Here is an 18,023-nt window from a genome sequence, read left to right as displayed (position 1 = left end):
TGCTTGGGAGCTAGTACATAGTTATAGTTCCTGGGAGCTCAGGACTGGGATTAAAACAAACCTGGACCTGAGTGCCACACCCACCCCATACTAATAGCGTGACCTTGGGCAAGTCACTTTTCTATATGCTCAGTCTTTTCTGTAAAATAAGGATAATAATAGAAGCTACCTCATAAAGTCATTGTGAAAATTGTGAGTTAATATATGTAATACAAAGTGCTTATGATGGTGTCTAATAAATATTAGATGTCATTGCTGTTTTTATTGTTACTAATATATATTGCATCATACCTAATTAGACTTAATGCTATCATAAAGTATACGAAATAACAACATAATACAGCACAAGCCATACAGTTTCTCTACCCTCAACCCTTTGCACATTCTACTACCTCACACTGGGTAATCTTATGTTGCTCCTATGGACCCAACACAACCTAAATGGTGGTGACTCTGACATCTTTATCTCCAGCCCTGTCTTTTCTCTGTGCTCTAACCCTGTATAGCCAGCTTCCTGCCGAACACTTCCATTAGGATATCCCATAAGGCACCGCATACCAGTCAGCTCATCATCTGCCCCCTCTTCTTCTCAGTAGACCTTCGCTCCCATTCATGAATAGCTATAAATTATTCTGAAGTTCTGTGTACACCTTCACCTTTTTCTTCTCCTCCAAAGTAGAAGGCCAGCAAAAGGAAGGGACTTATAACTTAAATAAGTAGAACTGAGAAGAGGAGGAGGAGGAGATTCTTCCCTTCCCTTCATCCCCACTTCAAGTCATGGCCATGAACTCATTCTGCCAACAATTTTATTGTGGCCTGGCCCTATGTAAAGAAAGGTAGTCTCAGATTTTAACTGTTTGCCCCTTTTTTATCAGTAGATATTAATCAAATCCTTTATGTTATTTGTTATTCAAGAGGAGATAATAGAGTAAAAGACTCTGCTGCAGCCTGGGAGTGTTGATTCACCGTTCCCAACAAGCCAGTTTTCGTCACCATTGTCATGTTGGCCTTGCCCTAGAAATCTGAATCACTGCGTTATGATATGATAGGCTAGGCTTAGCTATTTGTGCTGCAACGTGACCATCCCCTGCCAGCTATATTTTCAAGCTGTTTCAAGACCATATCATTATTTTGCAAACAAACCAGCTGAATGGTTCAACTTTCCCACATGCCTTCCCAGCACTCCTCACTAAACGTACAAAGCAACCAATAAACACATGCAAACTTGAAATTATTGCCGATTGTTGGAGCACTACAAAAATTCAGCCCTGTTGCTTAAAACAAGTCAAGAAACCCAAATGTATAAGAAGTTTGTGTTTTAATGGACAGAGAACTCCGTGAAAGGCTTTTAGTTTACAAGCTGGTGGAATGTAGTATCATTTAATGTCCTTGTACTTTAATATTCACAAATGTCATTTCTGATTACAAAATACAACTTCTCTCCAGTCCCCTGATTCATATTATAGAAAGAACACCAACTTAGTCTAAGGAAAATTGAACCCTCTCAACTTTATTTGACCTCATCCTTCTCCCCAACAAGTGTCAGTCAAAACAGAGAGAATAGCAAACATGTAAATCTTGGATGTGTCTTATTTGTATTTCATTTTTGGGCTTACAGTTATGATCAAGCAGCTATTCTTGTTTCTTTTCTTAAAAAAAAAAAAAAAACCACCTCAAATTGCCAAGCGAAACATGATTCTCAAATCTATAGAATTTATTGCATTTTATGTATAGATTTTATGAAATGTTAACTCTGAATTATTTGTCTATCTTCATATGCTATCCTCATGTTTTCTACCATAAAAATGTGTAAGTTATTATAAATTCAACATTTTAAAATAAGGGACAGGAGATACAAAAGAGTACCACATACAGTCCACTGATTCCATTCAGTTTACTTACTTTAATTTTTTTTCTGCAGGTCATAGAGCTGAATATATGACTACAAGGTAGGAAAATATGTTATCATATAACTTATAGCATATTTCACTTTCTCTTTAACAAGAAGCAACCATTTCAGTGCTGAAAGAATTAACATGTTTTGTTAATGAATACGGGAGATAGTTTTGGCTTGACAAAGCATAGCAACATGAAATGTTTGGGCTTCTCACAAGACTAGGTATGTTCTGGCTTATTTAAGGTTTCCCTCTGGAATTGTAAAGCTCTTTAATAGGCAGAAACGGTAACAAAAACCTAAGTTAAACAGGCTTGGTTTATCTAATCCAGAACACTTCAAGTGTTTCTAAATAGTATGACAGGACTTTTGATTTGATAGTTTAATTTAAAAAAACAACATGATGTACATCTGCATAAGTAGAAAGTATAATTATTTTCTGTTCCTATTTTCCTTTAGTCATATAAAAATTACAGCTGGCTGGGTGCAGTGGCTCAGCCTGTAATCTCAGCACTTTGGGAGGCTGTGGCGGGTGGATCACCTGAGGTCAGGAGCTCACGACCAGCCTGGCCAATGTGGTGAAACCTCGTCTCTACTAAAAATACCAAAAAATTAGCTCGACATGGTAGCATGCGCCTGTAATCCCAGCTACTCAGGTGGCTGAGGCAGGAAAATCACTTGAACCCGGGAGGCGGACGTTGCAGTGAGCCTAGATTGCACCACCACACTCCAGCCTGGGTGACAGAGTGAGACTCCATCTCTAAAAATAAAAATTAGAGCTATATCGAATATCTTTAAGATTTTAGCTCTCTATATATTCTCCATTTTGATTCACTTTAAACATTTAACTTTTAACATACTCCCATATTGTACTTTCTTCAATGAAAGAGAGGATTGTAAAGCTACTACAAGAAGGAAAAGCCATTTGGGCAGCAGATTCTGATCTGGGTTGGGGAAAGTTTGTGGCAACTTTTATTTTTCTATGTCACCATTTGTGCAACAGACATAAATTACCTAATTAGCATAGCAAGATGTTGCACTTTTGAAATTGAGTTATCTTTGAAATAAGAGGCATTTAGAACACTGGTATATCTGTTGCAGTAATTGGCAAGTCGACTTTCAAGGATCTATGATGTTATTGCTGGGCAGCTTATTCATAAGGAAGCCTCTTATACTTCTTGGTAAACCAACTAGAAAGATACAGCTCCTGACTTTTCCAAACCTAATAAAAGAAAAAAACACTGAGGTTTTTCTTCACTGTGTCAGTGAAAAAGAGGGCTGTAACCTCAACCTGGTAATATGCAGCTTATAGAGATGTTTTTCACCTGTAGCATCTCCTTGCAGTATCAATTATTTTACCTGTTGTTTCTCAATTATAATTAATGTAAGGCACTTCAAAAAAAGAGATTTTTTTCAAAAGCAGAAATGGAAATATATTAATTTGCAATGCGAGCTATAATTGCCAAATAGACTAGATACTCACGTCAACCTGACCAGTACTTCCTCTCATGTGGGCATCCTCTATAGGAAACCAGATTATCAGGAAGTCATGTGGTAGCCACAGAGTCAGAATGAGTCACGCAGTTGGAATGTTGAACATCCCTGGCTCTGTTCACTTGATGTGGGCGTAGCAGAGCAAGAATCGTCAGACCTCCACCATGAAAATTACTTTGATAAGCACTCAGGCAGTTCGTTTGCATTCCAAGTTCCTCTCATAACTTGCATGTGTTCACGTTTACCATACTATAGAATCCTACAGAGGTGATTTTCAGGCCTTTGATAGAAGACTCAAAAGATATCCCTCCATTAGCCAGCATTACCCTGCGTCTCCCAGTCATGCGGGGACAATGATTCAGGGCATTGGAGGTTTTTGGCTCCGTCTACAAGATTGGCTTGCTCCATGAATCAGTGACCAAACACAATTCTAATCTCCTTAGCTTTGTCAGCTTCTCCAAATATCACCAGATGTGAAGCTCTCTTGGACCTTATTGTAATAACCACATTTTCTAGTTTCATGCTTTGGTATCTTGGGGCCTTGCTGATTCCAGAAGTACTGCCCCTCCCAGGATTAGCCAATTCCTAGCAGTAGTAAGAACTGGCTTGCAAGTGTGCCTTTTGTATGCAAGTCAGGTGATCCAGAGGACCTACCTCCAACCACCTCCTTCATGGTTCTGACACTCAAGGCCACTCTTCCCCTTCCCTAATCACCCCAAGGCCAGGTATGGGACAATTTAGGGACAGTCCCTATGCCCCAAAGCCCACTGGAATCATTCCAAGTAGCCTATTCTAAACCTGCTTCCCCAGCTTCTCCCATTCCCTACAGTGGGAACCACAATAAAGACTCTTGCCCACATTTTCCTTTGTGCCTTCTGCCTCCTGACCAACCCTGGTGCTTCCTTCTGTGGCTTCCCTGGTGGTGGGGCATGTCCCCAGCTCTTGGGAACTGTGAGTAACAAACTATCTTTTCAGTGGTAGTTGTCTCCTGATCCTTGGCCTCACCATACCTGAATAAAAATGAAATCCACATTTTAAAACACTTCTAAAATAGTGAAAGGAGTGGATGAAATCAAGTATGTAGGGTTAAACCCTTTGGTGGTTGGTTGTTTTGTTCTTTTTACACTTATCAGATTCTTTCCTCCATGAATGGCCAGAATTCAGTGTATAAAAGAGATCTCAGAAATTGCAACCATGGCAGGAAATGATAGGTTGCCTGGTAGAAGTTTCCATATTCCCTCCTAGACACTCGCAAAGGCTCCTTTTAACCTCGCCAGCACTGTGGAACTTCAGGTGCTGTGCACCCCATTCATCATATGAGCCCATCTACTGGGAGGGTCTTAGAATTTAGCTATGGAAGGCTGTACCAGTAGGTTTGTTTCCATACATGATAGTGTCTTAGGAAGCTAGTCAGGCTTCCTGACTAGTGTAACTTCTTGGGATCTGGTATATGAACCAGACCTTCTGAACTTAAAACTAAATGAACTAAAAAAGATAAATTTTCCTAGAGTCTGAAGCTTAATGAAGGGCTTTACACAGTTTCCCGGTGTGGTGTGTATCCTCCTATAAGCCTTGCAATTAAGAAGGAGTTTTGCATTAAAACATCCAGAGACAGGTCTCAGGGCTCTCCTTCCATGTATTTCACTCAGCACAGTAGCAGAAGTTGAGTCAGATAATTCTGGCCTTCTTTCCACTAACGGGAGAGAGTAGAAGAGGTTCCCCCTCTGCAGTCACAGGGCAAGGTGGTACGGAGTTTCTCAGTATACCACCTGCTGCACTAGATGTGCGTGTGTCAGAGAGAATGGTTTATTCACCAGAGCAGATGGGCAGACTGGAGAGGAAGAGAGTCTGCAGTGGCATAAACGAGTACATCCTCAGATATTTAGGTGGTGGAATAGTTCGTTCTAAAGAAATAATAACTCATGCGAACCTGTATGTCCCCCAAATTAGAAAAAGCAGTGAACCCAAACTATTTTTTTTACTTGTAATCCATTAATAGTTACTTTTGCATAAAATAAAATCCCATTACTCCTGGAGGGGTATCGAACAGATGTGATGTTACTCGCATTGGTTTGCTGGACTGAGTGAGGAGGCTCACGCCTGTGATCCCAGCACTTTGGGAGGCCACAGTGGAAGGATCTTTTGAGCCCAGGAGTTCAAGACCAGCCTGGAAAACATAGGGGGCACTGTCTCTACAAAAAATTTAAAAATTAGCTGGGCATGATGCCATGCACCTGTAGTCCTAGCTGCTTGGGCTGAGGTGGGAAGATCCCTTGAGCCCAGAAGGTGGAGGCTGCAGTGAGCCATGATCATTCCACTACACTCCAGCCTGGGTAACAGAGCAAGACTCTGTCTTAAAAAATAATAATAATAATTTTAAAAAATAAAAATTAAAAAAAATTACATCTACCTAAAAATGTTATATTTAATTCCTCATCTGGTGATCTACCAGAGCCCTAATCTTTATGACCGGTTGTATCTTACTGTGTGACTTGTAACCCAGAGAGCAAGAATGCTGGTGTGTAACGTTTGGCCAAATAACTAACGAGTCTACTTGGTAGTGTGTATTTTAAAACAAACCAGCAAACAAACAAATGTCAGCTGCAACATACAGGGAAACAGCAGTGTGAATAAACAATTTGTGTGTTTTTTGATATAGAAGTGAAAGTAAATAAATGGGAAATGGGAAGGACTGTTTTCCCCTGTGACTGGGGGAGGGGAAGGAACCCAAGATTCCCATGTTTTGTAATATTGATGTGACCTATAGATGTTTCATTTATTGTTTGATTTCTGCCATGCTCAGTAATTATATTCCCTTCCCTTAGGCCTCCAAATGTTCCCCCTAAGCCCCAGAAACACAGGAAGTCCAGGCCCCGCTCACAGTATAATACTAAGTTGTTTAATGGGGATTTGGAAACATTCGTCAAGGTACTGGCACCAGCCATCTGGGTGGCTGATCTCCATGCTTCTTACTATAATGGTCTCAGCCTCTTGTAAGAGGAGGAAGGTCATTATGTCCAAGTCTGTCCTGGGGCTCTTTGCTTTCCCAGAAAATCAATATAATATTTCCTGAAGTCAGAGAGGAAAGAATATTTGGGTTGAGTGTCTTCAGAAGAGAGAATAAATGTGGGTATTATTATGTGGGCACAAAAGAAAGCCCTCTTTCTTTATTTTTTTTTAAAAGAGCCATAATTTATACAGAAAGTTAAAAAGCAACCTGATAAAAATGTTGTATTTTTACTTGTGCAAATGAGATGGCACAAAATATTCTTTAAAGTCTGCTTGTTAGGCTAGCTCTGAAGCACAGCAGGAGTTCTGATTTCCCATGACTTGAGGAATTCATTATATTGAATGAATTGTAAGACCCTATGATCTATACCTTGTATCTCTGCTGTGTTTACTCTTCGTCTTCTTTTTCATCCTGTATTTCTGATAATGCTTCTAGCCGAGGACGAAGAAACTCGCACACAAGACATCAGGTATAGTGCTAGAGGGACGTGAGGGTGCTCTTTCACTGTTGGTATCATTTTCAAGTCGTGCTCATGCTTGGCTTTAATTAGATTGTTAAGGTTTTTAAAAGAAAAATGTTTGCATTTGGAAATTAGACAGGTTTGTAAATGGGTTTTACTTAGAAACTGTAGCAATCAAACACTAGAGGAAAAATGGGTACATTAAACTATTACTTTTTACATTATGTGTTTGGCAAATGTACCAAGTTTGATCAAGGGCTTTTATTAGGGAAAGTCAATGTTAAATACCAAATACACACTTAATACTGGATTATGGACCCTAGTGTGAATTTTACAAAGAAGTAAAGGGCTTGCTTTCTCCTTCATAATTCACATTTTATGGCATGGGCTGCAGTGTTTCTGCAAACTAAGTTTATCTGAGAAACCACATCATTAATAACCTCCCTTAATGATATGTTACAGATGCCTTACTTTCTTAGGTCTGTTTCTTGAATTTGTGTACTAACAAATAAATGTGCACGCGGCATGTGTAAGGACAGATACATACATACATACATACATACATAGATTAAAAACCTCTGGCAGCCTTAAAAATAGCCCTACTCTGGAATTAAGTGAAAAGCCACTGAAGAACCTAAATAGCAATTACAAATCTGCCTTAAGCCTTAAATCCAGAAGAACCTTATTGGCTCTAATTTAATATAAAATTATTGTCAAATTTGATTATCTATTTTCCCAGCCCCTGGCTTATAAGCAGGGACAAATTAGATGGAGAGAGAGGAACGATAAAATGAAAGCAATGAGATATGCAGCTGATGTCCTGGCAGAGAAAGAGAATATAGAAAAGCTGCAAGATGACGACATAGGATTCTGTTGTATTTGATAATATGGTATGAGAATGGCTGCTTAAGGTGATAGAAAAGCACAATTTATATATTTTTTCGATTTTTCATTAGGAGCAGTTAAATGAAAGTAAATTGAGGTACCAAAGAATAAATAAACCAGCTATCATGGAAAATTCACTTATAGAAGCTCTTCACCGCCCAGATGGCACATTGAAGAATCTTTGGTAATAGAAACAATACAGAGGACTCCTTTCCACTTCTAAAACGGGCTTGCTCACTTGAAATCTCCACAGTGTCACTGTGAAGACAGCAAAGGCAAAACCGTTTTTTCTCTTTTTGTCATGGAAAAACTGACACCAAAGGATTAGTTTGAATGATAGATGGAATGCAATCCATTGTTCTTGTATTTTCTTACGTTTTCTACACATGCATCTGAAATCTATAAAATTAAATTAAATTAACTCACATATACTCATTACTTTTTGACTACAAAATTAATTATATCTGAATGAAATACTGATCATAGCTTTTTAAAAAAGCAATTAGTAAATGTAAATACAAGAACATTTTTAAAAATATGAAAACCTAAGACATTTTTTATTGAGAACTTTCTTAGTGCAAACATTTTCCTTTTAATAACCTTGTATTCTTCGCTTTTCTTTTTGTTTTAATACTAAGTTCAGCAGAGATGTAAATTAATGGTCTCCTTTTATCACATTTAAAAATATGTTGCTTTCAGATTAGTGTTCCATGAATTGTTCGTATAGTTTACTACCCCTAAAACACTTACATCTTAAAGAAAAATCCTTTCACATATTCAGTAAGTTGTGATGTAATTACATTACTGTTCCTGAGCCAGCTAGTCCACACTAAAATGTGTCTTTATTCTTAAGAATCTTCTTTAAGAAATTAATAAAATTTATACTCCTAAAACAAATTAACTAATTAGAGAAACTTAATACAGACTCCAGAAGTAATTGAGCCATTAACTGGTTTATACACTGATTAGATTGTCTTAAAACCTAAAATAAGACAATTCCTTAAGAAGTATAATACCCATTCTAGGAATAGTAAAGAGTTTAAATTGCTGAACTGCATTATTCCCAATCCTTCCCCCACTGCTTAATTGGAAAGGTTAATGGATTCTGAATTGTTCTAATATATTAAGACAACCAACTTTTTTTTGCATTTCAAAATAAAATTCCTCATGAATTAATACCTGATGTCAGCTAATCATTTTTGAGCCCAGTGGTTTTGTTTTTTTGGCTTTTTAAAAAAGATCTAATTCCTGAAAAAGCAGAGTCTTAAAAATACATGAAAAATAATTCTGTAGTCAGTAACCTTCTGTAACTTCATGGAGTACATGGCATTGGTACATATTTAACTGTGACCTCAGCAGCCCTTCATCTCATTTGTCATCCTATACATGTTTTAAAACATTGCCACAATTTACATTTGTTTAGTAGAAGGCAGTGACTGTTTTACAAGACGTGGGGAGAGAAGGCCCAAAAATGTTCCTTTCTAAAAAAACGATCTACTCCGATGTACATTTGTGCCATTTTTTTCTTATTCCTTGAAATATGAAAATGTAATAATGAAAAATCTGTAAGTTCTGATGTAAACTAAATAAATACATGTTTTAATTATCTCTGTAACAATTCTCATATTAGGCATCTATAGATATGGAAGCCCTTTTATAACTTGTCATCTAGGTGATGTACTCTCAGGGATGTCAGAGAGAGAATCCTGAGATGGCTGAAAAGTTGCCTTTCATGATGAATACAGCCAATCAAACTGAAAATGCTATGATTATAACACACAGGGTTCTTTTTAAGTCCATTAAAGATTGATCACTTGCATAAATAAGCTTTTAAAAATGAGTTATTCACATATTCATTTTGGTATGTGAGTCTTAATATAAGAAAAGAGATGAATTAGCTTTTGACATCTCTAGGCAGAGCAGGGTAAGTTGAAACAGGATTGCCTTAAATGTATTTAATTTGGTTTGCTCCAGAACTGCAAAAATCCCTCTTTAATTACTGTTAAACTATAAGCCTTATTATAATGAGGGGTTTATACCTCTCCCTTGAGCTTAACTGGTTTCTATCCGTTTACCCAGGACTCAGGACAGGTTATTCCCCTCATCGTGGAAAGCTGTATTCGGTTCATCAATCTCTATGGTAAGCCATAAACTACAGAATTCTTATTTCTTAAAAAATCACTAGGAGTGTTTCCGTAAATTTACTTCCTGGGAAAAGAGGGACCTAGACAATGTGATGGGAGTTTTATCCTCTTTGCCTTCTTTTCTCTTTAGGTCTTCAGCATCAGGGGATTTTCAGAGTGTCTGGTTCCCAGGTGGAAGTCAATGATATTAAAAATTCATTTGAGAGAGGTAATTGCATGTCTATCCCTATAAGCAAACCATGTTGAAAAGTCATCATATTCTGTAAACTGAAGTGACGCCCTCACTCTGTATATCCTCAAAACCTTTCTTTGTATGTACTGCATTAGGGGTGCAGCTATAAGAATCCATTAAGAATAGCTGAGAAATGGGACCAGAACTATAAGCCCTTGTTATTAAAATTAGAAAAGTATATGAGCTCTGCATCCTGGTTGAGGGCTGACATTGATAATCAGTGCCAGGTGTAGCAAATGTGGGGCTGAAAGGTTCTAGAAGAGTGGCCAGGGCAGCCCTGGGCCTAGATAGCAGGTGAGGGAGGCAGCTCCTCCCAGCTGCCCAGCTGCTCCCTTTGTCAGGAGCTCTTCCCTTTTTCTTCTCACTGTCCACAGACTCCTTCCCTGTGACCCTAGCAGGTGCCTTATGCTTGTTCATAATTGGCTGTCAAATAAGTTCTACTAAACTGGGTCATTTACCATATACATTATCTTTTTTCAGTGTCAGTACTTTTTTTCCCTTAATTTTGTATTTTTAACTATTATGGGTACGTAATAGTATTATGTATCAATAGGGTATATATGATGTTTTAACACAGGCATACAATGTATAATGATCAAATCAGGGTAGCTAGGATATCCATCACCTGAAGCACATATAATTTCCTTATGTTAGAAACATTCCAATTAGCACATTATAATTAGCAAAGCTGCACACTTCCATGTCAGGCAGACCTAGAATCATATCAGACTCTCAGCCACTAATCAATCATGTGATATGGGTCAAGTCGCTGAATTCCTATTTGGCCTCGATTTCCTCATCTGCAAAACTAAAAATTGATGGTTAGAGCAGAGCAGCCACATGTGTCAAGTCCCGTGCATTGGCCATCTTCAGGATAAGTTGGAATATGATGAAGTATCAGGTTCTGTGCTAGCCACCACAGGCAAAATACGCTATCATTTTTCCTTGGAAGTTTTCCCAGTATTTCTTATTTGTTTGTGATCTGCTTGGGTGAGGCTTTCTCACAGTGGGCAAAAATAATAGTAATTATTATATTCTGATAAATTCATGTTCAGTGATTTCATGCCCTAGGAACAGAGAAAAGGGAACAAACAGATCCCTAAAAATAAATTGCCCTAAGAAGCAAAAAAAAAAAAAAATACATTAAAATGCAGTGCACACTTTTTGTGAACTGTAGAAGAGAAGCATAAAACTAAATAAAAAACAGAATTTGAATTAAGATTGTATTTTATGTTGAACTTCTTAAGGATTTTGTCTCTGAGAGGAACAGTAACCAGACTAGTTGCCTAATAATTTAATTTAATTCTTAAGGGAGAAACACCAGACTAGTTACCTAATATTTTAAAGTTGTTTACCATAAAAAAATACGTAATTTTGTATTTATGATATATTTTTTAAATTCCCACTTTTTATACAAACTCCTTGGTAACGTGAAAGGTACATTTTCAAGTTCCTCTATCTGATTTTACAATCTCCCTCTGCTAAGACAGCTTTCAGATGTGCTGTGAACACCACCATGCCACTTTGGGAAATACCTACTTATTTAATTGTAGGTGTTCACAATTCAGTGGAGCCTATGACATTTCTGATAAATTTTGCTGACTCACATAGCATAGCCAGACAGACTATGTGTGTGTGTGCCTTTTTTCCAGTAGGGTAAGAAACACAGGATGTAGTGTTTGAATTCATGTCTAACTAAGATTACAGATTTCAGCTTTTAAAAAGTGGGGGTTGGGTAAAATTATAAATTCCACAATATTTTATTTTTAAGATCTGGGTAACTTGTAAGGGATTGTTTAGTAGCATAAGATTTTAAAAGCTTTATTTTAGTCAGCTACTTTTAGGTTAATCATGGGGTGGGATATCTAAACCAATTATTTTAATTTTAGTACCATATAATCTTTCATAAAGTGTAATTAAAAGATACATGTATATATAGCAGTGTGTATGTTCATAGAAATATATTTTTGTTCAGATAAAAAGAAGCACTATAAATGTAACAAATTTTTTTTTAGGTGAAAATCCTTTGGCTGATGACCAGAGTAACCATGATATTAACTCAGTTGCTGGCGTTCTGAAGCTCTATTTCCGTGGGCTGGAAAACCCCCTCTTTCCTAAGGAAAGATTTAATGATCTGATTTCTTGTATCAGTAAGTGGACTTCTTTCTCGTCTTTTCCCACCAGAATTATTTCACTAACCAACTTCCTGGAAAAGGCACTGGCCCCCCTCCACACACCCCCACTCCCACCATTACTCCATTACCACCATATTTCTGAGACCATTTGCTTTCTTTCTGGATCCAGTGCGAGTCATCCTCCCAGCTATGGCCTCGCCGTCGACTGAGTGGGCTTTCCTCCCGAACATCCTCTGGCTCCAGAAAGCCAGGAGCTTCCCACTCATGGCTGGAACTGAGCCGAAAGGCAGGTGCCAGCCGCCTAAGGGAAAGGAGAAAGTTGTAAGCTGGGAAATGTGACCTTTTCTTGGCTTTTGGTTCTTGGTTTTTCTCAACCAGTTTTAGGAGTGGGGTAATTTATCCATCTTTGAATTTTCAAGAAATGGGTAAGATGAGATCAAAGATCCTTATTACAGTGCAGGAACACCAGGTGGTAATTATCTGTCAGTGGGCAACCCAAGCTAATAGGCAGAGTTGCTCTGGGATTGTGTGTGACATGTTATGAAACTGATAATCATTGGCAAAGTAAAGCATTGCTGTTTACTTCAGTGGGGCTTTTTGACACTATACAAAGGAAGGTGAAAATAATGATACCATGAATTAGTTATTAGCCACAATCAGGATCCATGCATCTAAAAATACAGGACCCTTTTAAGTCCGAGTTCCCAGCAAGAGTCTAGAGCTGACTTCAATCACTTAGGCTTCATAAGAATCAACTTTTTACTCTTAATAAAGAAACCTCCCTACAGTCCCCCGACCCCCCCACCTGAATCAACAAGTCCTGTTGATCTGGCCTCAAAAAAACATCTCGCCACTCATCCCTCCTTCCCCATCCCCATCACCTTGGTTTCTCACTGGGGATAGTTAGAGTCTCTTAAATGGACTCTACTTCTAGATTTTGCCTTCCTTTCCCAACCCCTACCCCCTGACCCCGGCCCTGCACCCTTCCATTCTCCACACTGCAGCGAGTAAAAGAAAAAAAAAAAAAAACTGGGTTGCTTGCTTTCTCCCCTTTTTAAAACCTATTTCAGTATTTCCCACATAAAAGCAAACTCCCCAAGGTGTGCTGATTGCTTGGTCTGCAGTAGTTCGAGACCAGCCTGGGCAACATGGCAAAACCCCATCTCTACTAAAAATAAAAAATTAGCCAGGCATGGTGGCATGCACCTGGATTCCCAGTTTCTTGGGAGGCTGAAGCAGGAGGATCTCTTGAGTCTGGTAGGCGGAGGTTGCAGTGAGCCGAGATCGTGCCACTGCACTCCAGCCTGAGTGACAGAGTAAGACTGTCTCAAAAAAAAAGAAAAAGCAAACTCCATGGCATGGCCAATTCATAGAATTGAATTCTTCCTCTCTCTGATATCTTCTACTGCTACACAGTCCTCCCCTGCTACCCTACCATATTTACTGTATATTTCAGCAGTAGCAGACTGTACACATGCCAGGCTATTTTCCACCTCCATCCGCTTGCCTATGCTGTTTCCTCAGCTGTCCCTGATAACCATTCAACATCTGCTGTGAAGGCTTTGCCAAATTGGCACTCCTCCCACAACTCTGTCCTCCCCACCACTCCAACCAGGATTAATCACTTTCTCCTCTCCCAGAATTCTATTGGGTACGTATGTCTAGAATTTTTCTGATCTCCCCACATTATAATTTGTTTAACCCCTCTGTCTCCTACTGCTAGAGAAGGAGTTTAGGCAGTAGGTTAAGAATGGAGACTCTGGATTCAAAGAGCCTAGTTCAAATCCTAGCTCTGCCACACAGTCATCAGCTGTGTGACCTTAGGCAGGTTTCTTAAGCTCTCTGCATCTCAGTTTCCTCACCTATAAAATAGGGAGAACATTAATCCTTACATCATAGGGTTGTGAGAATTTAGTGAGTTAATACGTGTAAAATGCCAAGAAGAGTGCCTGACACAGAATATGCTCAATGAAGTGCCCACAATTAGCTCCACAGGCCTATGGATTTATGGATTACTCAGTTTTGCAGCCCTAACATTTGGCCAGTCCCAAATGTTAGGAATTAGTTAATTCCTGGAGCATGTTAAGTTAAATAGAATTTATAGATGAAATGAATTGAAAAGTCAAGATTCCACCACAAGTTCTTTGTCTCGCATTGGTGCGTAGAGTCCTGGCTCCAGTTGGGTATGAATTTCCCGGTCATAATCCTCCCCAGTCGGATGTCCCATTGGAATTTAGAAGTACAGCTGCACGTCCATTCCACAGCCCTTGCGTAGCCTGAGTCATCACAATGAACCTCTGACCCAGCTGGAAAGAAATGAAAAGGAGGTGTCTCACTTCTGGAATTCTCCTTTGGCCATGTCCAAAGATTTCCCTCACATCCTAGCCAAAAAGCTTAAGTCTGGAAAAATAACAAGTGCTGTACAATGCTTAGTGGTTTTCTAGGTCCATACATCATGTCAGCTGTAACATGTACATGTACCAGTTGGATAAAGAGCATTGGGCCACATTGTCAGTTACCATTATAGAATCATTTCACACTTTTATTAGATGAAAAATAACATTTCATAGTGGTTTTTAATAACTGAGGCCATAGAGTCAGAAAGATCTAGGTTCAAATCCTAGCTTTACCACTTTCCAACTTTGTATAAACTTGAGCAAAGATTAATACTTAATCTTATTAAATAGCTGTTTCTTCATCTACTTCATAGAGTCTATGTGAAGAATAAATGAGATAGTCCATGTTCAGGGTTTAACATCATGCCTGGCACATAGTAACCCTCAGTAAGTGTTGCAAGCTGTCATCATTACTACTATTACAATTACTCTGACTATAAACTCTGGTCACATATGCCAGTACCTGGGTTAGCTACTTAGCAATCTGTCTGTTCTGCTAAATATGCGTTTCTTTGGCATAATTAACTCACATGAATTTAGAAATATTAGTGTTATCCTCAAGTTACATTGGTTCCAGCATGATTTTTCCCAGCACATTAAATGCTTTGTAATAATCCACGTCAAGTTTTCTCACAATTAGAGTCATATTTAGCAAATATGTAAACTACAAGGAAAAAAATCTATGGAGATAACTTTCATATAGGCAGTGCCTGCAGTGCTCAAGTGCAAATGAAGAAGCTACAATGACATTCCCTCCTGTATTAAAACAATGGATTAATCAAAATCAATGGATTCGTAATCCTTGGATTTTAATAGGATTGTTAATGTTTTCATTAGTGCTCTAGTTACAAAGTTTCATAAATGTTGAGTAGTCTGCCCCAACCCTATTTTTCCCCATAAGTCTTATTACTTTTAGTGCACAGTTTTACAGAATGGCAGGTTTTTCAAAAATATACATATTGACACTAACAACCTCTTTATATAACAACCCCTTTTCCTCCAACATTTAACCTCTTAAGAAGGAGAGGATTCTTGGATGTTATTATCTCTAAGCAAGCATTTTTTTCTTACCAATGTGACCGTAATACATTTTTCCTGGATTTTCCTGCGTTTTCCCTGGATTTTCAATAAATTATTTGAGTAGCATAATACGTCTTTTATCATTGTATCCCCTTATCAATATTGCAGACTTTTGATGATTTGAACCAAGTTGATTAATTGCCTACAATGTATAAAACTTTCTAGGGATTCAGAGACTTGATTCTTGCATTTAAGAGGCTTAAAATATAGCAGGAAAGGTAAGATATTTACAAATAAATGCAGGCTAAGTTAATATACAATAGAAACAAAGATTTTGAAATTTTACAGGAAAGAGAGATCTGTTTGATAGATTGTTTTTACTCTTGTCATCTTGTAAGCATTGCTGTAATTGGGTTTGATTTTCCCTCTTAAAGTAATTTCACATGACAGTTATTTTGTATAGAAAAATCTTCCCTTTTCATCTTTTCTAAGAGTTCGCATGAGTCTCTGGAGCACCCACTACTTTTGCTTACCTATTTTTGGATTGTTTGGGGAAAGGGGTGTGTGTGTGTGTGTGTGTGTGTGCGTGTGTGTGTGTGTTGAGTAATTATCCAGCCATGTTTATGCCTTATGACCCTGAGTGACCACGTTCTTTGGAAGCTTACAAATACATGTAGTCAAAGGAAATTTATCTTGGCCTTTTTTTAAAAAAAAATGCACTATTTTTTCCCCAATTTATTGTACATTTCTTTTTAAAGATTACTTATCTGGATGAAGACATGGTAAAACCAAATGCAACATAAATTTGAAGTGACAAACTTGGTAGTTTCTCAGTTTCTCACCCAAGAGTTATTTTGTTTTGTTTTGTTTTGTTTTAACCGTCCACTTTGTGAGTGGTTTTGTCAATGCTCCAGGTCATACCCACAAAGTCTGGGCAGCTTCTAGAATATCCCTGTATCATGGCTCTGAGATTTCCTAGGGCATAAGTTCAAGTGACTTGCCCTAGAAAAGCCACTCAAGTAATTCATGTTTTTTTTTCTGACTGCCTTAAGGCTGTGAGCCCAGATGAAACATTTTCACTTCATTTTGCATTAGGTGTTATTATTTAGATGACTACTTGGATATGAGGAAATGGTTTCTTAAGGGAGAATTTTTTTTCCTATCACAAAACCAACATGAAGTCATTGTAGAGTACCTGAAAAATGCACAAAAGCACATAAAACAAAATATTGTCTACCAAAATTCCATAATTCCACTACCCAAAGAGTACCACTGGCATGTACACATTTTGTGTACAACAAACAACAACAAATATTATGTTTCATGTTAATATGCAACATAACTACAATACCATTATCATACCCTTAAAACAAACAATAATTCCTTAAATCATCAAATGAGTAGTCAGTGCTTTTTAAATTATTTATTAGGTTGTTGCAAAAGTTATTGTGGCTTTTGCCGTTACTTTCAGCGGCAAAAACCACGATTACTTTTGCACCAACCTAATGTTATGCAATTAACACGTTATCACTGTAGAAAAATTATAAACTAAGAACGAATTGTAATTTCTGTACACAGGGATAGTGATAACATTTTCAGTATCTTTCCAGAGTTTTTCTACAGTACTTATGTACTTTGTAAAACAGCTTGATTGAGATATAATTCTCATACTCTACAATTCATCCATTAAAGAGTACGGGCCAGTGGTTTTTAGTGTAGTCACAGAATTGTGCAACCATCACCACAATCAATTATAGTACATTTTTATTACCCCCAAAAGAAACCCCAGTTAGCAAACATTAGCAATTACTCCCCATTTACTCATAACCACCACCACCACCCCCAGCCCTAGGCAATCACTAATCTACTTTCTGTTTCTATAGATTTGCCTGTTCTGGCCGTTTCATATGAATAGAATTAGACAGTATGTTGTCCTTTGTGATTGGCTTTCACTTAGCATAATGTTTTCAAAGATCATCCATGTTATAGTAGGTATCAGTACTTCATTCTTTTTGATTGCAAAATAATAATCCATTTTGTGGGTACACCACTCCTATGTACTTTTCATAAAAATTATATTGTACCAAGTGACCACTAATGGATAAGAGGTTTGTTTTTGAAGTGATAAAAATACTCTAAAATGATTGAGGTGATCTTGCACAACTCTAAATGTACTAAAAATCATTGGTAAACTGTAAATGGGTAAATTATATCGTATATTAATTATATCTCAATAAAGGTGTTGTAAAAAAAATTGTTTTTGAGACAGGCTCTCACTCTGTTGTCCAGGCTGGATTGCAGTGGCATGATCACAGCTCACTGCAACCTCTGCCTCCCAGGCTAAAGTGATCCT

General features: G+C 37.9%; 1 protein-coding gene across 3 annotated transcripts in view; it reads left to right on the top strand.

Annotated features, from left to right (window-relative positions):
• Positions 1–18,023, top strand: part of LOC105474026 (SLIT-ROBO Rho GTPase activating protein 1) — a 303,892-nt gene that overhangs the window by 247,944 nt on the left and 37,925 nt on the right. The window contains exons 11-15 of one of the 3 annotated variants that reach the window (XM_071071504.1): positions 1,922–1,949; positions 6,214–6,316; positions 9,823–9,883; positions 10,018–10,095; positions 12,135–12,269. In XM_071071504.1, the coding sequence (XP_070927605.1) occupies positions 1,922–1,949; positions 6,214–6,316; positions 9,823–9,883; positions 10,018–10,095; positions 12,135–12,269 (405 nt within the window). Of the gene's footprint in view, positions 1–1,921; positions 1,950–6,213; positions 6,317–6,833; positions 6,868–9,822; positions 9,884–10,017; positions 10,096–12,134; positions 12,270–18,023 lie in introns of all 3 variants that reach the window. The other 2 variants (XM_071071505.1, XR_011609066.1) reach the window with 2 other exon arrangements.

Source organism: Macaca nemestrina, chromosome 10, assembly GCF_043159975.1.
Source record: "Macaca nemestrina isolate mMacNem1 chromosome 10, mMacNem.hap1, whole genome shotgun sequence".
Lineage (NCBI taxonomy): Eukaryota > Metazoa > Chordata > Mammalia > Primates > Cercopithecidae > Macaca > Macaca nemestrina.
This window is presented reverse-complemented; position numbering and strand designations above follow the sequence as displayed.